The 27763-nt window shown below is 35.0% G+C and overlaps 1 protein-coding gene and 1 pseudogene across 1 annotated transcript; both read right to left on the bottom strand.

Annotated features, from left to right (window-relative positions):
- Window positions 1-429: 429 nt before the first annotated feature.
- LOC145119987 (lipoxygenase 2, chloroplastic pseudogene) lies at window positions 430-1222 on the bottom strand (annotated as a pseudogene).
- A 13541-nt stretch (window positions 1223-14763) lies between these two features.
- On the bottom strand, window positions 14764-22629 carry LOC145157641 (linoleate 13S-lipoxygenase 2-1, chloroplastic-like). The gene is made up of 8 exons (XM_079076659.1): window positions 22203-22629; window positions 20484-20752; window positions 17407-17653; window positions 16979-17299; window positions 16799-16884; window positions 16411-16521; window positions 16021-16328; window positions 14764-15927 (listed from the first exon to the last, which is right to left on the bottom strand). Exons 1-8 carry the CDS (start codon window positions 22606-22608, stop codon window positions 14901-14903), a joined length of 2775 nt encoding a protein of 924 aa, XP_078932785.1. The 5' UTR covers window positions 22609-22629; the 3' UTR covers window positions 14764-14900.
- Window positions 22630-27763: the final 5134 nt, after the last annotated feature.

Here is a 27763-nt window from a genome sequence, read left to right as displayed (position 1 = left end):
CCATTACTACCCAGAAGAGAATCTTGTAGAATCGGATTCAGAGCTTCAAGCATGGTGGACAGAGATTAGAACAGTCGGGCACGCAGACAAAAAAGACGAACCATAGTGGCCTCTTCTCCAAAACACCAAAATATTTAATCGGAATTTTGACAACAACTGGGTAGCTTCCGGTCACCATGCAGCGGTCAACTTCGGGCAATATGACTTTGCAGGATACATCCCAAACAGGACGACCATCGCCTGAGTGAAGATTCCATGTGAAGATCCTACCAATGTAGAATGGGAGGTTTTTAAGTGTAGGATAGTCTTCAATGGTTAGCTTTAGACCGTGTGGCGCGAATCTGAGTCTTTTACATCCATTCACCTAGCAATAAGGTCAGCTGGTAATGCTTCAAGATCAAACCGCCATTGTTGACCATACGATTGAACTCAACTCAATGCCATACTTTCCTGGTGAAAAACAAGTTCGATAATTCCACCAGAATTTATGAGAGCTTCCCGAGCCAAAGCATTGATATCCATTGTATATTGGAAATGAGTGTGTAATAGATTATGTTTCGGGTGCATTTTGCTAATTTGCTATTGGTCACAATTATATATGGTTCAGTACAACAGTGTGTTGTCATTTGTGAACCTGACAATTTGAATCAGACTATCTTAAAAAAACAACTTTTAATAAGATTATGGTTCACTTCAAATCTTCAATAACGGGTGTGTGGCTAGTTACTTACCAGTGACTTACTAGTTGATGGTAACCACTATCATGAACAAGAGCATGCCCTTTAGCAAGCTTCCATAGCCAATCACCTGTTGCATCCCAACATGGAGTGAATACTCGCTTCCATTGAGGTTTCCCATTGCCAGGTGGCCTAACAAGCTCGATTGCCGATGGTCTTAATGTTCCAGATGACATAAGAAACATCAGCGTTCTTGATCCGTTTCAAATTGTTCTGAAATTTTTTTGATCTCTAACTTTGTTTACATATGGAAGGAACATATCATGATAATCTATAATGAAAAGCTTTTTGTTCTCTATTGCCTGCATACGACGTAGGATTAACATGGTTGGTTCATTTTCACGTTAATTTATGATTTTTACATAGTTAATAACCATACCTCCTCCAGCGTGCAGAAGCCTGTGATCGATCTCTTTTAAAATGATCTCTTTGGTTATTGCCGATTCAGGTGGCCCACACACCTCAGGATCAAGTTTGCTGGCCATTCCTGCACATGCATTTTCATGTTTACTGTTTAGCCTTCTATTTAGTTGCTAAAAAAGCCTCCGATTTTACACAAAATGAAATTGGTTCAATTTTAACCCCTAGCCGGATACAACAGGTAACCCAACTGATGAGGGGATGAGTGGGCGCAGCTGCTGACCTGGCTGCCACGTCAGCGATTACTCCTTCCACACAGAAAAGAAACATGCAAGCTTGCAAAGGGGGTGAGGGGGATTTGGACTCAGGTATTCCGCTACGCAAGGTTTCAACCCAAGCTAAATGGATTTTTTATGTTTTACTTCCTAACATATTATATTTAATGTGTATAAAACTTATTATTATTTTTATTATTATTATTATATATATTAAAGTTGTGAAAAGTTTTAACAGTAAACATGAGACATTTTGCCCAATTTTGGTCCCTTAAATTACATTTCCGGTCCCTCTATTTTTGTTTCATGATTTGTTGGCAAAAATGGCCCATAGGTTTTCATATTTTGAGTTGTTCAGATTTTTGGCACGGTATTGACAATTTGGTCCCTTAAAGATAAGGATGGGGCTGATACGTGTCGTTCCCACGTCCCCCCACCGGTTTTGCCTTATCTTCCCCCCACCCGCTTTCCAGTTCCTATCCTAAAGCGAGTCGACCTAAACAGTCTTCTATTCCTCTTTCGATCCGTTCTTCTCATCAGATGTATGCCCAAAATTGTCCGTCTGGAATCGCTTTGGACTCCATTCCATGTCGGCATCGCCGGGAGAAGAAGGCGGACTAACGTTACCTTCGTCTATACGCTTTCACTTCCATTCGTTCCAAGAAATCTCCCATTATGACCGATTTCTCGATCGACAATCGCTATTAACCGCCTTCTTTCAATCGATTTTGCAACCACAGAGGATGACCATCGTTTCAGGTTTGCAAAACCTCTTCGATTTCCGTTTCGTAATCCAATTTTGCAGGTATTTGTTCGATAAATGTCGGTTTTTTCACACACATCAACGTTTTACTGATTTTTTCTCCGCCTCTGAGTTTGTTGTTTCAGGCTCAACTTAGTTTATTCCTTCCTGTAGTTGAAATTCATTTTTTGATTTCACCCAAGATTAGGGCTTTGCGACTCTCCCAATTTTGAAAGGGAAGCAGCAACAACCAACAACACATATCAACGCTAATGTTAGTGGTGGTGCGACAACGTTGGCTGCCGGTGGCAGTGGCTGGAGGTGATGTGGGGTTGGACTTTCCTTACCGGTTGAAAGCCTGCGTTTGACATCGTCGCACCACCAAAGAAAACATACCATGCCAGGTGATAGGCTCCAGAACCAGAAGGACTACCGCATTTATCCTTCAATCATTACAGTCGACTTTTCACAGTTTCGCACCCAATGGGTCTGTTGGATTTTCATAAATTTCTCTGAAGTTTACTATGAATTAGGTTAGGGAATAGTTATTTTCTCCTTTTCTACTGCTACGTTTTGATTTTTTCTATTTGCAGGTTTTTCGTTGTACACCATGTTGGATCCGATTTTACCTAGGAGCTTCGTTGCTTTCAGACTGCCGCTTCGTTTCAGGTACGAACCTTGAACAAATTACAGTGTTTTCGTTGACTAGATTGAGATAATTGAAAAAAAAATATGTTTAAATTGTGTGGTTTTGACCACTTTTGTATTAATTTCACTTATCAGAACCGGCAACAACACTTCAGTCAGGTGTCACTTTTGGTATTCTTGACAAAGCTGTTCATATCCTCTCTATGAAACTCTGCCTATTTAATCGATTTCTAATTGTTTGTCCACTTCTATACAACGTTTTTTGGGATGCAACGTATAAGAGATATACACCAAAGACGAAATTCATGTACATCCTACATCTTATTGAAAAGGTTCTACATTAAAATTGATTATATGAATTCCTCAACTCATTCTTTTGAAACATATAAATTTAATGTTTGTATTCTATATGCAGAATTCTGGTGGGATCATTGCTCTACCTGATGAAGCCTGGTAAGCAACATTCAAACCAAATGCATATGTATCTTCATATTAACGTTCTTATATGCATTTACTTTTTTCACAAACATTGAATATAGATCTATGTACTCATGTTCAGTATTGTTGTTAGTAGTTATTTCTTTTTCTGCTATATTTTTGAAATACTATGACCGTAATATGCACAGCTCTACAGTTCTACTATCTGCCACTGAAGCCTCTTTGTTTCTTGATAATAATAGTATGCATTCTAAAACTATCAATAACAGGTAGTTAATTAATCATTATTGTACACAATACAATACTACTTTTATTTGCTTTCTAAAAAATTATTAAGGTTTTCTGGGGTTGATGCTATGTTCTACCTGATGTTTCTTTTGTGTTTTGATGCAGTCTGTGCCTACAACCCCTCTCATTTAGTAAAGATTGTCCTATTGTGAAACTGAACAGAGGAACATGAAGTTGAAAATTCATTGAATCTTTAGTTGTCAGCCAAGTGTTCGATCATTTGCTTGAGTGAGTCTTCTAATCATGATTGATCACGGTGGAGGCTGGTCTTCCTTGCAGCAATAGTGGTTTATGACAACAAGAAATTAGGGTTCATATCCCATTTGAAAAGAAGGTTCATTTCTACAATCTCACGTCTCCATTTGAGTTGGAGTTTCTTCTTTTTGTTCACAATTCTAATATTTGTGATAAAATTATCAGGAATAAAATGTCACTGGGAAAAAATTACATCCCGGGGTTAGTAAAACATATGAGTTCATTACGTAGAAAGAGGATTCTGATTTTAAACGAAATTGATATCGGTTCTATCGATGCTTTTTCTCCGACACACATGTGACTTTTTTCCTTAATACTATGCTCATGTGAAATTTCTAATAATTTGGATATGAATTTAATGCTTTAGAATTCAAAGGGTATTTTCATAAAAGAGTTAACGAAGGAAAAATAGAATTTTTCAATGCGTATATGCTTTTTTTATTCATGACAATAATTAGATATTTTATCTATTTTCATTTTCTTGATTCAATATGGACAAATATTTTAAATTAAAGATGGTTTAGCTAAAAGTTTAAAAATAGAAATGTAATTGATGTATTTATCAAACTTTTGCAAATATCAGAAGGGATTAAGTGAAGATGATGTTGGGCAAAAATTTAAAAGTCATATTTTCAAAAGTCAATGGCTGTCAAGATGAAAATAAATTGAAAACTGTTTTATTGTTTGAAATTTCAGTTAATGCAGTACATTTTAGAAATTACTATATTTATGTAACCACTAAAATAATTACATACTTTATTTGATGCTTAATTCTTTTTAGTTTCCTTTTTGTTTACTAACTTTTGTTTAATGATTTTGTTAAATGCACCCTTTTTTCAAGGACCCCGTGTTCTTGGAACTTTGTTGTCAATTGGAAATGATGGCAGACCAACAGGTTCTTCAGCAGCTACAATTACGAGAAGAAACAACAAACAACCTTACTTGACTTGGATTTGTTTAATTTTGGTCAGTAAATCTATATCATCACAGTGTTGTGGTTGATTGTTTTTTGTAAATGCGATTGTCTTAAATATAGTATTTCATCCTATTTTTCCGTGTGATTCGTATGTTTTCAAACTTATTTATAGATGAAAAAATTACATTCAGTCTTAGTTGCATTTATTCTATTCATTTAATGTTTCATATTGGACACACTTTATTATGAATAGTTCTATACCTTTCCTCTTAATGTTTGATATTGGAGGCATTTTATTTGATCCGTGGAATCCAACTCTCCAGTTTCATCCCATCAACCAAAGGATAAACCCATTAAGTATATATTTCGATAAATAGCTTATCCGACAACAAAAAAATTATCCATGACGAAACAATATTACTGCCCCATAACAATACTCAAACTATAAACAAATAGTTGATCAAATAACATTTACAAAGAACAAACAACGGAAAAAATTGTCCCATCCGACCCCCGCAACGCGGGGTTCCCCACCTAGTTATTATTACATGAATTTATACATGCAATTTTGATATGTATAAAAAACAGATTTATATATTTAAAATCAAATTTACACATTTAAAAAAGACACTTATAATATATAAATAAGTTTTTTAAAGGTATATATATAGGTATATGCATCTATTCATTTTATACCTATAAATATAGATATAACCGAGTATTTCGGGAAAACCTGTGAGCTTTATGACATTAACCCAATAATCGACAAATTTTCGAAGGGTTAATGACCGAATGCTAACCAAGGATGGCTTTGCAAAGGAAAATTCCGTGCCCCACTTTCTAGTAGTGCTACCGAAGGTAAAACTCAAAAATCATATGAAACTACTAAAGGTTTATTTGCATTATTGAAGAACATATTGAATCAAGTTATTGATTTTTTGTAATAACTAAAACTTGTAAGACTTCAAATACAATATTGGATAGAGACTCATCATAAGATCAATTAATTGCTACCTTGTAGAGAAAGAAAACCCGTTTCTTGGGGTTATCAAACTTGGAAAGAACCCACGAATTACACAAGACGCTAATGGGGCCGGTGGAGAGGCCTTCAGTTACAACAGATTCTACAAACATCTCCTTTTGATGTTTGTTCTCAATCATAATAACCCCAATAGACCCAAAATCTTCGGGCACTTCAAATTTTGCAAAATATTCTAAGTCGTCTGCTTTTTGACTAAATCGATGAGCATAATCCTGTATATCGTAGCCTTCGGTGAGCTGGTCTCTTTAAAAATCAAATATTAGAAATTCAAATATTAAAAATTCAAATTAACGAGCAAAGACTACAACGAAATAGAGCTTCACACACAAATATCTGTCACTATGGTGGCTAATTTTTAGCGATCGATACTTCCATATCAACCACGAAAACATGTCGCAAGTCCGATACATTTTATTTCCACGGATTGACGAATGATATTTAGCGACGGATTAAACACATCTTAAAATATTAATATACATATTTAAAGTACAACACGTTCCGGTCACCTATCCTCACACGTGCGTAGGTTCGTTCTTCTTCAGATCGTATTTGCCTTCGCTTAACCACTGTAGCACCGCCTGTATTACCTAAGTACACTTCTAAAATGCTTGATAACTGAGGTTCACTATCATTTGGAGTTGCACTTTTGGAGATTGTCTGCTTTTCGTCGTTTCCTCCAAGGGTTGAAGGAGAACACACAAGGTCTTTTTGATTATAGAAGTGGAATAGTATGTGATTTGGCCAATATAAATAGTCGATTAAGGAAGTTTTGTCTGATGTGGTTTCATATCCAGCAACAGGTGAACCCTTTCATTAGATGCATTTCCGCGTCTTTCATTCTACTTGAAGATTCCTTAGCCTCATACTTATTAAAGGTTTGTTTTTTCACAAGTCAATTAGGTTGTTCAAAGTCGTAGTTAAATTGTTCCATGAAATGCATCAATGAGGCTTGTGTTGAGCTATAAACCAAAAGAAGATACCGAGCTTGAAGTAGGGTGCGAATTCACCCATTAATGAAGCTGTACCCAAGTCTGCACATTCCGCCGTGCTCAACAGCTTTCAACAGACGAGATCTCTGATAGGATGGGAACTTGCAAGCTGTTCTGCAGATTCTTTTGTATTGGTATGCTTTGCTACCATTTTTTTATGTTCAACAAAGAAGAATATCAGAAAGGAAAAGAAGAAGAACAGGAGGGCGAACCAGAAGAAGAAGAAAAATATGAAAATGTTAAATGATGGTGAGGAATTTGGTGAGAATTCAAAGGGTAAAGAAGAGAGACATGTTTGTTTTTGTCTGACCCTTAAACATCAAACACTTGGGACTCAAGAACAGCTGCCGACATAGAAACATGACTACTACCAGTCTACCACCATTGAGGTTGTTTCAAGTTCTTTTATATGGGAATTCAAAATATGTGTTTATATATATATATATATATATATATATATATATATATATATATATATATATATATATATATATATATATATATATATATAAAGTGAACTAATTCCAACTATTTGCTTTCAAAGATTCTCTTGACCAAATTTAAAGTTGATTTTGAAATAAAGAAATTTTTTTGTCCCTAACAAGATTTTACAATAATTGAAGGTTGGTTGTGACCGACTAAGATTGATACCTCAAAAATTAAGAAAAAAAAATCTTCATTTCAAATCCTATTTTCATTACTAAAATCAAGTTTCTATAGAAAAAAAGTTATTTAAACTGTCTTATCGATCTAGACAGTATCATGTATATATAAATAGTATCATATGATAATTTCTTCTAATCTGCCTTTGTATCTATTATGTATTCATTACTTACACTATACACAAAAAATCTATGGAATTGAACAGTTACTAATATTATGTTACTTTTATTGTAGAAACAACTAATTTATTGGTTTCATTGTTGTGTATTGATCGGTTTACAAGTGTTGGTAGAAGGAAACCTAGAAACATTGTGAGTTTAAGGATGGAATCATCAGGTCCAAAAGAAGGAACGTGACCTTGCAGCTGCAACAAGCACTTTCAGCTATGACTGCTTTTTAGGAGAGGGAGGCTTTGGCCATGTTTATAGATGACATTAGTGCTCAGGTATAATCTTTCTGTTTTTCTGTTCTTATAATCTTTATCTATTGTTTCAAAGTATATATAATCAGGTTCAAAAGGTCCATATGGTGAAATTGCTGCTAAAACACTGACATTCCGTGACCTTGCAACTGCAACAACAAATTTCAGCCCTGATTGCTTTTTAGGACCACAGAAAGAGCAATGAAATTGTCAAAGTATGTCTCTAACGACGCACACACACACATATAGACACTCACACACACATATATTCTGTTTTGTGGTGATTTTTAGGCTGCAGAAAGAGGAAACGGGAATGACTGCTTGGAAGAATTTAAAGAATGCAAAAGCAGAGGCATCGATTCACAAACTTGATGTATGTAAATGAAACTTTAATTTTTTTTTTTTTTTTTTTTTTATATAAACGATTCTTTTTGTTTGGATAGTATGAATGTATAAACTACATTTAGGGAAGTTTAAGTTTGACCGGAAGGAAATAGTACATCGCTATTTCATGTCATTGTTTTTTTTTTATCTTTTACTCCTACTTCTATAGCACAATACCAAAAAAACTGTCTCATGGTTCACCACGGGATCACCTACTAGTTAATAATAAATAATAACAATAATAATAGTATTTAGCGACAAATTAAACATGGATCTCAGAATATTAAAAATTATACTGATTTTTTAAACATATATCACTAATTCGTGTGTAATCTTCTAAATTTTATTTTAGACACTTAATATTAGTGGCGCGCGCGCGCGCGCGCGCGCACACACACACACACACACACACACACACACACATATATATATATATATATATATATATATATATATATATATATATATATATAAAGGTTGTAAAAGTCGTTCGACGTGCGACTGGATTAAGGATTAACCGGGGACCATAAATTATTAGTAAAATATTATAATTAATCAAAGGTTAATAAATTTTAAGAAAAACAAGTACTTCAAAATTAAAAAATAAGAAAATTTGTAAATTTTGAAAATATTGAAGTAAAAAAAAAGTTGATCTTTTGAATTTTTTTACTTTTTTGACTTTGTTTTGACTTTTTCGTTTTTTTTTTCTACTTTTTTTTACTTTTGTTGACCGATTAATCCTGCTAAGACCGATTATTCCCTCCAAACCCGTTTAATCGCTAATTTCGGTCAAGCAACTCTAATCCTAATCTATTGGAGAACGACAAACGATTAATCTACGATTAATTCCGATTTCTGCAACCTTGATATATATATATATATATATATATATATATATATATATATATATATATATATATATATATATATATATATATATATATAGGTTGTGAAAATCGTTCGGCGGTAATTCGGCGGTCGAATGACGTTAGGCGATTAATCAGACTCGGTGGGGATTAATCGGCGATTAACCGGGGACCCTAAATTATTAATACAATTATTTAAAACATTAAATATCCTAAATTAATAAGTATTTCAAAATTTAAAATTATAAAATTTGGAAATTTGGAAATTTTGAAAATTTTAGTATATATATATATATATATATATATATATATATATAGGGTGAGGTTCAATAGAGAACCATAATTAACCAAGGAACCAATCATTTTTTCAACTTTTAGAACTTATTTTTTATCAAAAAAAAACTAAAAATACATAAATTCATAACTTTTTATCCTTTTTCCAATGATATCAAATTCGATTTTTTTTACGTCAAATTCACAATGTGAATGTTTGAAAATTCACAATGTGAATCTGGATTCACACGGTAAATCCGAAAAATATTTTTCATATTCACAATGTTAATATATGAATTTAGATATTTTTAGATTTTTTTTTTGATAAAGAATAAGCTCTAGAAATTGAAAAAAAGATTTGGTTCCTTGAAAAACCAATAATTATGGTTCTCTATTGAACTTTTATATATATATATATATATATATATATATATATATATATATATATATATATATATATATATATATATATTAAAACTATTAAAACTTTTAGTATTGATGAAAAAACTTTGATGCAATTAATTTTTAAGTGATTTATAGTTTTTTTATGCGGTTGACATGTACTTAATTTTAATTTTATGGTTAGCAAATCCTTTTGTTTTTTTCTCTGTCCTAATTATATATATATATATATATATATATATATATATATATATATATATATATATATATATATATTAAAACTATTAAAACTTTTAGTATTGATGAATAAACTTTGATGCAATTAATTTTTAAGTGAATTATAGTTTTTGTATGCGGTTGACATGTACTTAATTTTAATTTTATGGTTAGCAAATCCTTTTGTTTTTGTCTCTGTCCTAATTACCATCTAGATGCTTCGGTTATCTTCCTGTAAAGTGATAATGATGCCTATTTTTTATCTTTTCTTTTCTTATTAAACTTAAGGGACTATTTCTATAGATTCGGAAATGCTCCATATAATATATTCCAACACCATCGAATTTGGTTTAATTCTCCCGAGTACCGACGATGCTCAAAAACACTTACGGCCTCCTGGTACCTCCGCACTACAAGAAGATTGGGCAACAGCAGCGACGCTTGTCGCCGCTAAAGGTTAGGGAAGTCGCCGCTAATACCTTTAGCGGCGACATGTCGCCGCAAATGCGTCGCCGGTAATGCTTCGTCGCTAATACGCTTCTTTAAGCCAACGTGGTATAAACAAAAATTACAAAAACATACCAAATTTCATTTTTAAGCCAATTTCATGCCAAATTTCATGTCAATTTCAATAGGGTAAACTTTGAAGATTTTAATTGAAGTTTCTTTGTTTAAGACTAGACTTTTAATTATTTTTTAGAGCAAGGGACTAAAACCGTACAAATCAGAAGTTGAGGGGCTGATCATATATATTTTGTACTGGAGTTTGATTAAATCAGGAGGTTTGATACCTCCTGCTTCTTCCTCATCGATCCTTCATGGCGCAAGAAGCAAGCAGAGAAGCAAGAAAGAAAAAATACTAATGGTCTTGTGTTTATAGGTGATCTAATAACAATTCAAGAGCCAATTTCCCACATATAGCATCAATTTCTATATTCATGAACAGATAATAAACAAGAAAAAAAAAATACGAATGGGTCTTGTGTTTATCAGTAATATAACAACAATTGAAGAGGCAATTTCCGACATAATCAAACCAATTTATCATCCAAGACAGAAAATAATAGCAAATAGGAGGAATTTCACCTTGAATGTGGGCAATTTCGGAATTGAGCTCAATGGTAGCCGGTAACGGGGGAAGGCGTGGCGGTCTTGTGGTGGCAGGAGGGCTAGCACCGCCTTAAATCTTCTTCCTCCACTTAGTCGACTGGTCCAAGATTTGTTGAGAAGCAGCAACAAGAAACGAGAGCGAGAAAAACGAGAGCGAGAGAAGGAAAGAAACAGCAGGAAAATGTCGCGGAAAAGGGAACTGGAAAGGGGTTATCTGCACTGGTATTAGCGGCGACAGGCAATAGCGGCGACGCTAGAGTATTAGCGGCGACAATAGGACAATAGCGGCGACACCTTGGAGGGAAAAGTCAGCGCGTTTTCGCTTTCCTCTACAACCGTTGGATTGAAAACAGATCGGACGGACGGGGGTAATTTGACGCGGATCGCTGTTTTCGAGTATTACCGGCGACGCCTTTAGCGGCGACAAAGGGCAATAGCGGCGACATGTAACGCGTCAATTACATGTCGCCGCTATTGCCCCTTGTCGCCGCTAAAGGCGTCGCCGGTAATGTCAAGATTTCTTGTAGTGCCGGTGATCAGGCCCCACAAGCTGCTAAAAGATTGAAGTTTCAAACCTGGCGGTATCACCGTTTAGGAAAAACTGCTTTCGTGCGGTCTCTTTCTTTTTCGGATGAAGGTGACCATCTCTCTCTCGCTCTCCATGAAGGAGCGGATCTACCATTTTTGACATATCCATTTGACGCACAACAACTCGACTATTATTGTCACCATTACGTGCACACCAAAATAGTCGCCACCGCCTACTTGGCCGTTGCCTCCCTCTCACTCTGACCATTTCTATGTCAAACTATCCCAGTTCTTGTTTCAATATTGACCTTAAAAAGTGAACCATGGCCGGTGGTGGGTGATGGGTGGTAAGGTTACACGGTAAGGTGACGACCATATATGAGAATATATGATGATTGTGGTTTATGGATTGGTGTTGGTGGTAGTATAGTAGTGATAGTGGGGTGGTATAGGATGAGACTCACTAACTAATTTAATAATAATAATATTTCTAAAAACAAAAAAGATAAAAATCACAAATAGTAAAAAAAATAATAATAATAATAAAAATAAAATAATGCATTTTAGTTATTTCATAGGGACTTAATATAATGGCCTTTGACGGAAACTGAAATATTTTCCAACCGGCAGTATCAAATTTTCAAATTAGGACAACACTTGCGTATTTGTCTCAACCACATACCCAAAATTTTAATTTACTCTTAATTCTTTATAATTCTTTTAAGGTTTGAGTTTTCATAAAAAACAAATCATATAAATTGTAATTTATATATTAAAAATTGAATATGTTAAAGGTTTCTTCAATTCAATTCATCACGTGTTGGAGATGTGACAGGTTAATGTTGGGCCAAAAAACATACGAGGAATGCGTATATGGGGTGTGTGGCCGATGTGGCGGAGTGACCTTATCCGTCTCGTTGCATCTCCGAATACTTTCAAACTTGAGATTAATTTATTTCTTTCTTTAGAAAGAAAGAAATTAGTAATTTTCTTTTCTTTATTTATATTATTATGACAAATTTGACATCTTTTTTTTTTTCGTTTTTGCAAGTTTTTTCTAATGGTGCCACGACCATCCGCCCATTCATTTACAAGTTCTTAAGGCCATTATATTTTTGGTCGTCGAATAGTATAATATACAGAAAAACCGCATGTACCTCGGCTGCAACATGCTCCAAAAGTAGCGATTTTCCGAGCAAATCTCCAATGTAGTCAAAGGCTCTGTCAAAAGAAAGGTTCGATAGGACAACAACCACCGTCATTTGGACTGTAATCATGGCTTTACGACTAATGGTTCTAATGAGACTTGCACTACCAGAATCAATGAAGCCCGCTTTAATTTGGCTGATTGAGTTGCGGGTGTGACTACAAGAACAAAAAGACCTATAAGGTTTGTTAGGAAAAGCTAGGGTGTTAAGAAAGAGAAAGGAAGAAGGGCTTCCGATATTGTCAACAACCCCATTTCTGGGGATAAGATTTTTCTTCCCTTATGTGAGTAACCACGGAGTAAGGCTGTGGTGGTGGGAGAGATTGTTGAACTGAGCTTTCAATATGTTTGTGAATTGGTATTGATGCACAAAAACTATCAGGCATGCCTCCCTATATATAGAAAAAAAAAAGAGGTATTAAATTACAAAACTATCCTGGAAAATGAAAAGCCACACGTTTTTAGTATGTTATATTAGTAGTTTATAGTACTTGGAAAATGAAGTATAGAAAATATCTTTTTATTCCGTTGCTGTTCGGACGGATTTTTTCTGTTGCTAAAATCTGTTGGTAATACCCATTTTCTAGTAGTGTTCTCTATACAATCAAAATCGGAAAATTAGAAATTCAAAACATCAAAAATTGTGATTACATCTTTCTAGACATCTAGACATCTATACATCATTTTAGCTCTGTCTACTTCATGGACGGTTCACGGACCAAATGGATACGTTTAGGGGAAATTCATTATATGAAGGAATGAAAAGTAGGGGAAATGCACATAGGGACCTAACAAAAAATGCAATGAAAATGATTTTGAAGGACATCTTATTTGAGGATACCAACACTATTTTCCTGATTATTTGTCTCTGAAAAAATAGGAATTGAAGACCGATTGAGCGATGTAACTATAGGTCGTTCTATTTTCCGATAAAATCCGTAAAAAAATTTAATTTGTCACCAATCGATTTGCAGCCTGTTGCATATGGCTTTTTACCTTTGGGGATGAAGTGTCCTGTTTTTGTATGTCAATAACACTTGGGTGCTACCCGGTATCATTGTTAGGAAATGGTTTCACAAAATATTTGTTTAGTTATGCTACAGTTATTGCACAACATGATAAATAGTATCAGTAAATCAATGGGAGATTAATACATGATGATCAATCCTATCATCATACTGTTAGTGATTAGGGTTTATACCCAAGCCCTAATCCCTAACACATACAGTAGAACGTTTAAACTCAAAGCATCTCAATAATCACTTACACCGTAATTTAGTGCCTTCATTGGATGTGAAAGTGAGTAGTACTTGTCTAGCTAGTATGATTTAGGCAAATAACTTTGATGATTTTGTAAATATCCGATGCTTGTGAAGGTGACTAGTACTTGTCTAGCTAGTATGATTTAGTCCCTAAATATACATGCATCGGATATTTACAAAATCATCAAAGTTATTTGCCTAAATCATACAAGCTAGACAAGTACTAGTCACTTTCACATCCAATGACGGTACTAAATTATTTTTTTAATTGATACTTTTAACAATTTAGGTAATGTACTTTCTAATTAGACGTTCTACTTTCATTTCGGATATCAAGTCCTAAGTTTAAACATAACCATTTTGTTCCAAACTCCTTTTAGTAATATTGGTTGCTAAATACAACTATTTCATTCGCCTATTATGCTTTCAATAATAGCAATATTCTTTCATTATCTATGATTCCTACACATTTATATTTTACGTACAACACATTCTTAGTGAAAAATATTTCATTAATTCACCAGTACCATTACATAATTCCTGAGTTATATTTTGAATACTATCCCAACCTCAAAATATTCAAGTATCTTTTTATAATATTGTTTGATATATATTACATTACTAACAACTAACAATATCTATTATGTGCTACCTCATTACTTTCCAACTAGGAATAGCCTGAATTTATTTTGAACAAGAGACATAATACCACTTACCAAGGACACATGCAGCACAGCAACACACCAAAACAATAAACATCAACTTTATTTGGATAAATACCAATTTTATTGCCCTTACATGGTCTACCGGAAATGCATTTTTTTTCAGGAATTACAACATGACATGACCCACTCAATATAAAGAATTTCAAACACTATCTATATGGAAATACTATTTGGAACCCCCATACTAGTGACACCAGGTTCCGAAAAAGGCTTTAGAAGGTTGTACGGTACAACCCCAACTCCATTTCTGTTCTTCCTACTCTCATCCGCATTCCTCCCATCAATAATCCCTTCCAACTCCTTCAACCTCCCTGCAAATATTTCATACGCAGCTTTTATCTCTGGATTTGCCTCAAAAGCTGGTTCACACGTCTCCCCAATATACTCCTCGTCTACAGAATGATTTGATAAAACATCAAGAACAGCCATAACTTGTGAAGCTTGAACCTGAGAAGGAAATGCAGACAAAAGTTCATCTTCAGGCCTACGCTTAAAAACCTCCCATTCATCATCAGTAGGATCTTCACATGGAATCTTCACTCGGGCAATTGTCGGCCTGTTTGGAATATACCCCGCAAAGTCATACTGCCCGAAGTTGACAGCTGCATGGTGCCCGGAAGCTACCCAGATTATCGTTGTCAAAATTCCGATTAAATCTTTTGGTGTTTTCAAAATCGGCCACCATGGTTCGTCTTTTTTGTCTGCGTGTCCTTCTGTTCTAATCTCTGTCCACCATGCTTGAAGCTCTGAATCCGATTCTACAAGATTCTCTTCTGGGTAGTAATGGTTGACATAGTTGGTGACCCAATCTTTGATTATATCCCAAAGGACTAAACCGTCATTTGCATAAGGGTAGTCTTCTATTGATAGTTTTAGACCGTGTGGTGAATCGGGGTCTTCAACCGCCATGCCTCTTGCGATTAGGTCAGCGGGTAATGCTTCGTGGTCAAACCGCCATTGTTGACCATACGCGCTTGAACTCAACTCGATGCTGTATTTTCCTGGGGAAAAACAAGTTTCGATAATTCCCCCAGCATTTATGAGGGATTCCCGAGCCAAAGCATTGATCTCCATTGTGTATCGGAAATGAGGGTGTAATAGATTATGTATAGGGTGCATTTTGCTGAGCTGGCGATTGGTGGCTATTATATACGGCTCAGTGCAACAATGTGTTCTCAACCTGAAAATTTGAAATCAGTGTATCATATTATATGAATAACTTATAATAAAATTATGGTTCACTTCAATAAAGGGTACATGGTTAGTTACTTACCAGTGACTTACGAGTTGATGGTAACCACTATCATGAGCAAGCGCATGGATCTTAGCAAGCTTCCATAGCCAAGCACCTGTTGCATCCCAACATGGAGTGAATACTCGCTTCCATTGAGGTTTCCCATTGCCAGGTGGCCTAACAAGCTCAATGGCCAATGGTCTTAATGTTCCAGATGGCATAAGGAACATCAGTGTTCTTGATCCGTATAAAGTTGTTCTGAAATTTTTTTGATCTCTAACTTTGTGCACATATGGAAGGAAGATATCATGATAATCTAGAACGAAAAGCTTCTTGTTCTCTATTGCCTGCATACGAAGTAGGGTTAACACGCTTGCTTTAAGTTGATATTATGGGCAACTACAATATTTAGATGGTTATTAATCATACCTCCTCCAGCGTGCAGAAGCCTTTGATCTCTTTCAAAATGACATCTTTGGTTATTGCTGATTCAGGTGGACCATACACTTCAGGATCAAGTTTACTTTTCAGTGGCCATTCCTGCACACATTCAAGCTTACTGTTTAATTACTCTTCTAATTAGTTTCTTTATTCAGAATTAGTTGCAGAATCGTATCTAAAAAATGTAACATGGGTTTTTTTTTTTTTAATTGAATTGGGTATTTTTCCACATTATGGGCCGGTCATCTTACTCATCTAGCAGCATGTAGCTTCACTACTTTTGTATTTAGTTTTCATGTTTATGTTTGAAAGTACTCATGAAGTAATAACAACCAAGTAATTAAGGTGGTTCAATATTTTGTTCAAGGAAATATACCGTGACTAAGCTAATACTCAGAGGGTTAAGACCAGCAAGAGTTTGTCGACAAAATTCTTCATCCCTCATCCAACCAAACTTATCTCCTGCAAATCAACCAAAAAAAAAAAAATCTTTAATTGACAAAAAGAAGGTGTTTTGGTGTGTGTAGACACAGAGAAAGAGAGTTAATGTAGTTACTGTCAATCATTTCAGGAGTATCAAAAAGCAAGACGTTATTTTGGGCATCTTCAAAAGCCTTAAAAAGTCGAGGTAGAACATTTCCAAGAAACCCATTGTTGTCTAATGGTGGCAAATTAACTCCCTCATTGAACAGAGATTCAATGGCTGTGAAGTATGGGAACCCAAGGTCTTTGTCAATAACAGATGTCTCTATGTAAGGAATGACTGCATGAAGCAACGAGTATACAGTCTTGGCATTAAAAGACATATCCTTTACTTCTGAAAAGGCTTCATCTCTTGGCACATAAACATCACCGCTCCTTGACTCCGATAATGGATCTGCATTTACAAATCTATTCGTTAATCAAACGAACCAACAAGCCAGAAACTTCTGATAATGTGTTATTAGATTGGAATATGTTTATGGGAAAAGATCGATCGGATACCTGATTTGGAGCGAGGGCGACCAGTTTTGCAACGTCGAGGATAAGGATAATCCTTGGTGCCGAGCACCGGTCGTGCCAATTCCGGATCCTTATCCGGATCGCCAAGATCGTTGTAGACATCGTAATCGTAAATTCTATCTTTCTTTTCTCGAGGTTTATCGGCGACCCCATCGCCTCGAAGAATCGCTAGTTCCTGTTCTCGGAGCTGCTTCAACCCGCTCGGCGTCTGCGATGGTAGGCATGACACCTGCACCAACAACGCAAAGTAAAATATTGATAATTAATCAAAACTAAAAAAAGTTTCGGATATAGTTCTATTACCGCCAGTTAATCAAGAAAAAAAGATATAATATAATTTTTTTTTTTTTTTTTTTTTTTTGTGCTTGGATAAATTAGATTATAGTTTATTGCTTATTAACTTATTTGCAGTGGTAATAAGCAATAAGCAATAAGCAAGGGGAAGATGCTTATTAAGAGGGGTGTTTGGATAAATACTTTTTAGCTTATTAGCTTATTGCTTATTTGCTTATTGCCGTGGTAATAAGCAATAAGCAATAAGCAAGGGGAAGATGCTTATTAAGGGGGTGTTTGGATAAATAGTTTTTAGCTTATTAGTTTATTGTTTATTTGCTTATTGCGGTGGGAATAAACATTTTTTTAAAATGCGTTTGGATTAGCTTATTGTGGTGGGAATAAGCAATAAGCAATAAGCATTTAAGTGTTTGGCAAAATAAAACAGCTTATATGAGTAAAATGACCAATAAGCAATAAGCAATAAGCATTCCCCTCTTGCTTATTAAAATCAGCTTATTTAGCTTATTCCTACCGCAATAAGCTGATTTTTAAAGACTCTTATCCAAACACTTAAATTTGCTTATTGCTGTGGGATTAAACAATAAGCAATAAGCAGCCTAATTTTTCCCTATCCAAACACCCCCTAAAATCAGCTTATTTAGCTTATCCCTACAACAATAAATTGATTTTTAAGGATTCCTATCCAAACACTTAAATTTAGCTTATTGTGGTGAGAATAAACAATAATCACCGGCTATCCGAGTTCACTTTTCGGTACGTTCCTATGAAGACGGTCAAAAGACAGGCATTTGCAGACCACACACGTGCTACAATGGCAATTACAATAGGAAGCCCTCTTTTTTCCCTATCCAAACACCCCCTTAAAACGTTTGATGTGCGATTAGACAGGCAAAAAATACATATATTTCATTTTTAATGATCTGTTAAAAAATATTGTTACATATATTCGATCGATATACATGCGCAGTAGAAGATGAACTAATCAAGGGAGTTATTCCGTCTCTAATTAATATGTACACATATGGATTAATAACGACAAAAACACTGAGGAATTCTTTTAAAGATAATATTATTAAAGCTCTAAATTTTTAACGCGTAATTGAAAAAAGCCTTAATATTTTTTTTATTATTGCTATAGTCACAACTTTCTCGCAGATTTATCGCTCTAGCCCACTTAACGAGTTTCATGGTTAAATTAGTTAACTTTTTTGCAAAATCAGTCTTAAAAAGTTCAAATTTGGTCATTGAGGTTTGCAAAAAATTACACCACATGATTTTTTAACTTTATTTTTCGTTTTTTGTATACTTTATTTATTTTGGGGTTTTTTTATAAATATACATACATTTGTTATTTTCTTTTTTATATATACTTTATTTATTTTCATTTTTTTAAACTTTTCAACAATTTGATTTTTTTTACCTTTTGTTTTCTATTTTTTTAGTGTATATATAGAGTATACTAGAGTTTTTTTTTAGTTTTTTTCATTTTTCTTTTCGTATTATATTTATAATTTTTTCATCTTTTTATTTTTTTTTATTTTTTTTATTTTGTTTTCCAATTTTTTTTTTGTATTTTTAAGTTTTTATTGACCTTTTTCAAAAAATGTAAAATGTATTAATATATTAGAGTATATTACAATTTTGATAATTTTATAGTTTTTGTAACTTTTTTATTTTTATTCAAGTAAGTAAAATATTTATGTTTATATTTGTAATTTCGGTCCAACTTATTTTCTTTAGTGCTATTATATTTATGTTACGAAAAAAATGAAAATTAAAAAAAAAAATTAGCTTGTTTATTGAGAATTAGTGTTTCAATGTGTTATATAACTTGCAAATTAAATCATATTTCTATATGCGATATCAATAGTTTAAATTGAAGATAATATTTTTTAATTTGATAATAAACTATAAGAAAGAACAAAAATTATAATAATAGTCGGTCTCTATAAAAAAAACTTGCTGTAGTAGTTTAAATTGAATTCAAGTTCGTTTACTTGAATCAAAATAAATAAAAATATTAGAAAAACCATAAATAACTAAAATACAAAAAAAAATAGAAAACAAAAGGTAACAAAAAAAAAAGAAATTGTTGAAAAAAGAAATAAAAATGTACATATATTTATAAAAAAAAACGAAAATAAATAAAGTTTAAAAAAACAAAAAATAAAGTTAAAAAACTTTGTGGTGTAATTTTTTGCAAACCTCAGGGACCAAATTTGAACTTTATAGGACTGATTTTGCAAAAAAAAAAATTAACCAAGTTAACCATGAAACTCGTTAAGTGGACTATAGTGATAATTCCGCGAGAAAGTTGTGACCATAGCAATAATAATAAAAATATTAGGGTTTTTTCCAATTACGTGTTAAAAATTTAGGGTTTTATAATATTAGTCCTTCTTTTAAAGAAATTAGCACTGGATTTATTAATAAAGATGGATTAGCGACCGAAAAAATATAATTTGTGTAATCCGTGTCTATTTTTGCCAAAATTATCGAAAGATTTTAGATGGTTCAACAACGGAGTGCACACCATCACTAACGAACGATGGCTTTGCGACGGAAAATTCATTTAGTAGTACTATCAATGGTAAACTCAAATAATGATATGAAAATGAAAGTATGAAACTACTAAAAGTTTATTTACATTGAAGTACATATTGAATCAAATTATTGGTTTCTTTTTTGCAATAAATGAAACTTGTAAAACTTTATATATCATATTGGAATGGGGCTCATCAAAAGATCAATTAGTTGCTAACCTTGTCTAGAAAGAAAACCCGTTTCTCAGGTTTATCAAACTTGGAATGAACCCATGAATTACAGGAGACCCTAATGGGGCCGGTGGAGAGGCCTTCAATTACAACAGATTCCACGAACATCTCTTTGTGATGTTCGTTCTCTATCATAATAGCACCAATTGACCCAAAATCTTCGGGCACTTCAAATTCTGCTAAATATTCTAAGTCGTCTGCTTTTTGACCAGATCGATGAGCATAATCCGGTATGGTAGCCTTTGGTAAACCGGTCTCTGCAAAAATCAAATATTACAATGAAATAGAGCTTCACACACAAGTATATGTCACTATGATGGTTAATTTTTAGCGAAAGATACTTCCAAATCAAGAATGAAAACATGTTGCTAATCCGATACATTTCATTTCCCATGGATTATGGATGATATTTAGCGACGGATTAAATACATTTTAATACATTAATAATTAATAAAAACAATTACAATAGTATTTAGCGACAGATTAAACATGGATCACAAAACATTAATAATTATACATATTTTAAACACTTACCCTTTGTTCTTGAGATTTTATTTTAATGGAAGGGAAGGGAAGGGAATTGATGGAAGGGAATGGAATGCAATGGAAGAAAATAACAATTAATAATTTGTGTTTTTGACAAGGTTTTGAAAACCGAACCGGAGACCGAACCGGTCGTCTTACTGGTTCGATGGTTCAAGTGGTCCAACCGGTCGGACCGGTCTCAAAAACCGGATGATGTCATAGTGGTCCAAGTGGTCCATCCGGTTTTGATCGGTTTTACCGGTTCAACCGGACCGGTTTTTACCGGTTTTCACCGGTTCACACAAATACCGTTTTTTGGCCTTTAAGAACCGGATCTGGGACCGGTTCCCGGTTGAACCGGCTGGTCCGATCCGATTTTCAAAACATGGGTTTTTGAGTTAAAATGGACGAAATGATATGTCAGAGGATTTGACAATTATATCGTTGCAATAGTGTTGGTAAAAGACATGTTGAATAGATGAAGAAGTAAAGTGGAATGAAAGGGTATGGAAGTGTTGTTGGTGGTAGTGATGACGTTGGATATAAATTCACACTGTGAATCCGAAAAAAAAAATTCGTCAAATTCACAATGTGAATCTTTGAAAATTCACAATGTGAATATAAATTCACACGATGAATCCGAAAAATATATTTAACATTCACAATGTTATGTTATGAATTCAGATATTTTTAAATTTTTTTTTCGATAAAGAATAAGCTCTAGAACTTGAAAAAAAAAATTATTCTTTGGAGAACCAATAATTATGGTTCTCTATTTACCCTAGAAAAATATACCTGAAAAGTTTCTTCGATTTATTATGTATTGGAGATGTGTCAGGTTAGTTTTTGGCCAAAAAGCATACGAGGAATAGATATCAGGTGTGTGGCTGATGTGGCCGAGTTGCCTTATCCTGCATGAGGTTGCATCTAGGAATACTTTCAACTTGGAGTTAATTTATTTATTTATTTATTTTTAATTTATTGATTTTTTTAGAAAGAGAAATGTTTTAATTTTCTTTTCTTTATTTAGATTATGACAGATTTGACATTTTTTTTTTTTTTATGTTTGCTAGTTTTCTCCAATAGTGCCAAGACCACCCATTAAATTACAAGTTGTTAAACCCATTTACATTTTTGGTCGTATAATAATATAATTTGCAGAACATCAGCATGTACACTTACTAGGGTCAGCCTCGGCTGCAACAAGCTCCAAAAGTAGTGATTTTCCAAGCAAATCTCCGATGTCATCAAAGGCTCTGTCAACACTAAGGTTCGATAGGACACCACCCACCGTCATTTGGACTGTAATCACGGCTTTAAGACTAATGGTTCTAATGAGACTCGCACTACCAGAATCACTGAAGCCGGCTTTAATTTGACTGATTGAGTAGCGGGTGTGACTACGAGAACAGAAAGACCTACGAGGTTTGGTAGGAAATGTGAGGGTGTTAAGAGAGAGAAAGGAAGAAGGGCTTCCGATGTTGTCAACAACCCCATTTCCGGGGATAAGATTCTTCTTCCCTTGTGTGAGTAACACCGGAGCAAGGCTGTGGTGGTGGGAGAGGTTGTTGAGTTGAGGTTTCAACATATTTGTTTGTGAATTGGTATTGATGTACAAAATGTATCATGCATGCCTCCTTATATATAGAGGTGGTTAAAATAGAAAATTATTAAGTTACAAACCTATCCGTTGACTAATCGTAGGATGTTGTTTTAGTCTACTTTGTTCTCTATTTTGGATGAATTTCTACATTTGGTATAACATTATTATTTTTATACGTCTCCTTCAACACTGAAAAGTCACGTTTTTAGTAAGTTATATTAGTAGTTTTTTGTACTTAAACTGGACTATGAAGTATCGAAAATATCTTTTTTTTTTCTTTTATGATTTCGTTTTTTATTTATTAATCGTGCGCATTGCGTGTTACTTGAAGGGTAATTAGACGAGTGGTTCAGTTTCGTTGTTTTGTCGTTGTAGGTATATGTGAATTTTTACCTCCCATTTTTTGTTGACCGGGAACTTTAGAAGAAGTATAGCAACAAATAACATTTAAAATTAATATAAGTTTACAATGATTTTTTTTTTAAAATTAATCCACTACAAAAAAAATGTTAATTAGTTAGTGACGAAAATGTAGGAGTAGTCCCTAAATGATTTAGTTACCAAAGTTTTGGTCATTACATTTTGTCATTATAGGTCCAACAACCCATTTCGTCGTTAAACATTGTCACTAATCAATGATGGTTATCAATATTTTATCAAATTAGTGACCTGTTTTAATGACCACAAAAATGTCATTGATTTTCTTATTAATGACTATAGTGACCAAAAAAAGTGGTCACCAAATAATTACTATTAGAGACCAAACAAAATAGTCACTAATTAAGAATTATGAGAAAAGGTAATATGCTATAAATTGAGTTGCTATAGATATTTACAATACAACAATAATAACCAAAATAAATGTTTGCATTGATAATATGAAATATTAAATACTATTCTTAAAACATAAAACCCAACATACAAAGTGAAATGTATATCACTAAGATTATTTAAACATAAAACACTTTATAACACATTCTATATGTGTAGTATTGTATGGTATAAGAATTGATACTTCATTTGATAGCACACCATGAGCTTTGGACATGTCTGAGGAGATACGTCTTCGGGTTCTGGAGTGATAGATGATTGCGTGATAATGAATGAGATTGTTGGATATGATACTGAAGAGCAACTTGATTACAAAGGTTAGAAATACAAATAATAAAGAGACCCGAGGAGTACATAGATCATAAAGTGGTCTTCGGTATACAGAGCATACGGAGGAGCAACTTATGAAGTATGTACTACATCAATTATTCTCGAAATGCATAAGGTAAGTAAAATGCTTCAAGAATTTGTTTAGTTAAAAAGAAAAGAAGCAATTTTAATCAAACCCGAAGATTATGAGGTCTTCGGTCGTTACCCATTCAAGAAGAACTGAGGGTCTGGATTCATCATTCCTAACATTTCTAAAAACCCATTCAGTTGTGTGGAATCGAGAGCCTTCGTGAAAACATCAGCTATTTCCTCATGAGTTAGAACAAATATAAGTTCAATGTTACCTTTGAGGATGCGGTCCTTGATGAAGTGATACTGCACCGCTATGTGTTTCGTCTTTGAGTGGTGAATATGATTATGTGAAATCGCTATTGCACTCTCTGAATCACAATAGATAGGTATTGTTAGCATCTGATACCCATAGTCCAAAAGTTGTGTCTTCATCTAGAGGACCTGAGAGGAGCAACTGGTTGTAGCAACGTATTCGGCCTCTGTGGTGGAAAGTGAGACACAATTTTGTTTTCTTGAGGGCCAACTCACTAATCTCCCACCTAAAAATTGGCATCCTCCCGAGGTGCTCTTTCTATCAAGTTTGCACCCTGCATGGTCTGCGTCAGTGAAAGCCTGCAGACTGAAGTCATTTCCCGCTGGATACCAGAGTCCCAAGGCCTTAGTCCCTTTGAGATACCTGAAGATCTGCTTGACTGCGGTCAAATGGGATACTTTGGGATCGGTCTTGTATCTAGCACATAGACCCGTCGCGAAGACAATATATGGCCGGCTTGCATTGAGGTACATCAATGATCCAATCATTCCTCGGTATATCTTTTGGTCAACTGAATCTCTGGTAGGGTCAGCTGAGATTTTATAACCGAAGGCCATGGGGACCTTTGCCGAGAAGCAATTGTCCATTGAAAATTTATTCAACAGTTCAGTTGTATATTTTTCTTGATAGATGAAGATCCCTTGAGATATCTGTTTGACCTGAAGACCTAGAAAAAAATTAATCTCTCTATTCATGCTCATTTGAAACTTGTTGTTAATGAGCTTTGCAAAATCATCCACCAGTCCTTGATCTGTTGAACCGAAGATGATATCGTCCACATAGATTTGCACGAGCATCAGGTGTTTGCCATTAACTCGTCTGAAAAGAGTGGGATCTATCACACCTCGTTTGTACCAGGAGTTGACAAGAAACTTTGAAAGAGTTTCATACCAAGCTCTAGGTGCTAGCTTTAACCCGTAGACCGCCTTCTCCAACTCATAACAATAATTAGGAAACTCTGAACTTTCAAAGCCTGGAGGTTGATGTAAGTATACTTCTTCTTTCAATTCGCCATTATAAAACGTACTCTTCACATCCATTTGATGGACTTTGATGTTCTTGTGTGCTGCATACGCAAGAAAAATACGTATGTCCTCAATCCTTGTTACCGGTGCATACGTCTTATCATAGTCAACACCCTCTCTAGTTGACTGTACCCTTTTGCAACCAAATAAGCTTTGTTGCAAACCACCACACCTGATTCATATAATTTATTCTTGTAAACCCATCTGGTTCCGCCTATAGTGTGCCCTTTAGGCTTCGGTACCAGCTTCCAAACTCGGTTTCCTTCGAACTCAGCCAATTCGTCTTGCATTGTGATAATCCAATCGGGCTCTAAAAGAGCTTCTTTCGTGGTCATGGGCTTGATTAAGGACATGAAAGTTGCATACTGGAAATGGTTAGATAATTTTGTAGAGGAGCGAGTTTGTATACCCGCAGATGGATTCCTGATGATCTGGCCTGGTGGGTGGTCTTTCGTCGAGATATGTAGACGAGCTTGTTGATGATCTGCTGCTCCACTTGAGGGAATGTCCTCCACCTCAGAGGAGTCTTCGAGTCTGTATGACGAAGGTTGTTCCCCCTCGGTTTGGGAGCATCCCGCAGAAGAGTCTTGGACTGTTGGGATTGATTCTGCAGCTGAATTTGAAGGTTCCCCCTGGATTGTTGACGGTTCCCCCGGAACCAATGATGGTTCCCCCTGAATCAATGATTGAGTCACTATCCTTGGATCCTCTTCGGTATCAATATTTGTAACTTCTTCGTCCTATGAATCTTTAGAGACAGTTGATTGATTGGTCACTTTGTAGACAGGTGTCGGAGCAGTATCTTCAAGTACTGGAACCTCGATGATTGCGATTTCTAAAGGATTTGAGTTTCTCCCCCCTCAACCGGTGAGGTGGAAGTATTGAATGAGGTTTCCTCAGAAATAGTTGGTCCAGATACTGAAGAGTCTTGTTGTTGTGCTTCAGTAGACACCAATATCTCTGACAGATGTACAGTCTCTACGGGATCAAAGAGGTCATCATAGTTAACTTCAACTATGTTTAGGGGTCCCGATGACAGTGGAATGTCTTTTTCTAGGATGAACTTGGTTTCGTTGATGGGAGCTGTGTTGCAGACATAATAGTCATCGAATTTGACGTAGAAGCTTTCAACTATTAGTCTTGTTCTTCAGATGAGAACACGATATGCAACCTTGTTTGTTGAGTAACCCAAGAAGATCCCTTCATCATATTTTGGTGCAAATTTGTTGAGAATGTCCTTGTTGTTGACCACGAAACACTTGCAACCAAAAATGTGAAAGACATGTACATTGGGTTTTCTATTGTTAAGACCTTCATATGGAGTTTTGTTGAGGCGCCTGCAGATGATACTTTGATTTTGAACAAAACATGCACTTGCCACTGCTTCAGCCCAAAAGTAGAGAGGTAAGTTGGCAAAGTTGAGCATTGATCTAGCAGCTTTGACCAATGTTTTAATCCTCCTATCCACTACTCCATTCTGCTACGGTGTGTATGGTTCCGAGAAGTTATGGACGGTTCCTTTTGATACTAAAAAGCTATTCAAGAGCTTATTAGTAAACTCTTTGCCATTATCACTTCTTATCCTTCTAACCGGAAGTTTGATCTGAAGCTCTATCTCTTTGATGAAGTTATTTAAACTCTGTGGTGCGTCTGACTTGAGTCTTAGAAAGAAAACCCAAGTAAAATGGGTGTATTCATCAACTATAACCAAAATGTATTTTTTGTGATGAAGACTGGCTACAATTGAAGGACCGCAGAAGTCTATATGAAGGAGCTCTAGAGGTTCAACAATTGACGAATAAATTATCAATGAATGACTTCCCTTGGTTTGTTTACCACACTCACATGCTGGGCACAAAGTATCGTTGTTGAATTTCAGAATTGGTAGTCCCCAGACTAACTCTCCAGTCACCAAATTGTTGATGTATCTGAAATTGAAATGTAACACCCATAAAATTATGCCAAATTTGAACTTTTAAGAACATTTCAAAACCACTAAATCATTACAAACTTGTTTTCAAAATGTATAATATCAGAGTTTTCCCAGAAACATAAACAAAACATGAGGAGTTGTACGATCACGCCTTTGCCTTGCCGCGATCCCCTGATGTACCTGAAACAATAAACTGAAACTGTACGCCTGAAAGCTTAGTAAGTTCCCCCAAAATACCGATACACTACACATAACACATATACAAATAACAGCATGTAATGGGTCCACAACTCTACAGACTGGATTACCCCCCCCCTGGGCCCACAGTGTGAGTCTGGCTTGCCTTCCGGCCCACAGCTCACATTTGGATTGCCTCTGAGCCCACATCATAAGTCTGGTTTGCTTTCGAGCCCACATCTTATGACTGGCTTGCCCCCTGTAGTCCTACAACTGGAACATATCTGACCTGCCCTCAGTACGAGTCTGGCATACCACTTGGTCCTCAGCTCGTATCTGGTATGCTAATGAGTCCTCAGTATAAGTCTGGTATGTCTTCCTGGCCTTCAGCTCATATCTGGCATACTCCAGGGTTTGTTGGTCACTGCACGAGATAGTGCAACCTCAACCCTACCCACA

Source organism: Lactuca virosa, chromosome 1 (assembly GCF_052849685.1).
Source record: "Lactuca virosa cultivar CGN04683 chromosome 1, Lactuca_virosa_CGN04683_v6, whole genome shotgun sequence".
In the NCBI taxonomy this organism is placed as follows: domain Eukaryota; kingdom Viridiplantae; phylum Streptophyta; class Magnoliopsida; order Asterales; family Asteraceae; genus Lactuca; species Lactuca virosa.
The sequence above is the reverse complement of the archived record's forward strand: the minus strand, read 5'-3'. Positions and strand labels throughout refer to the sequence as shown.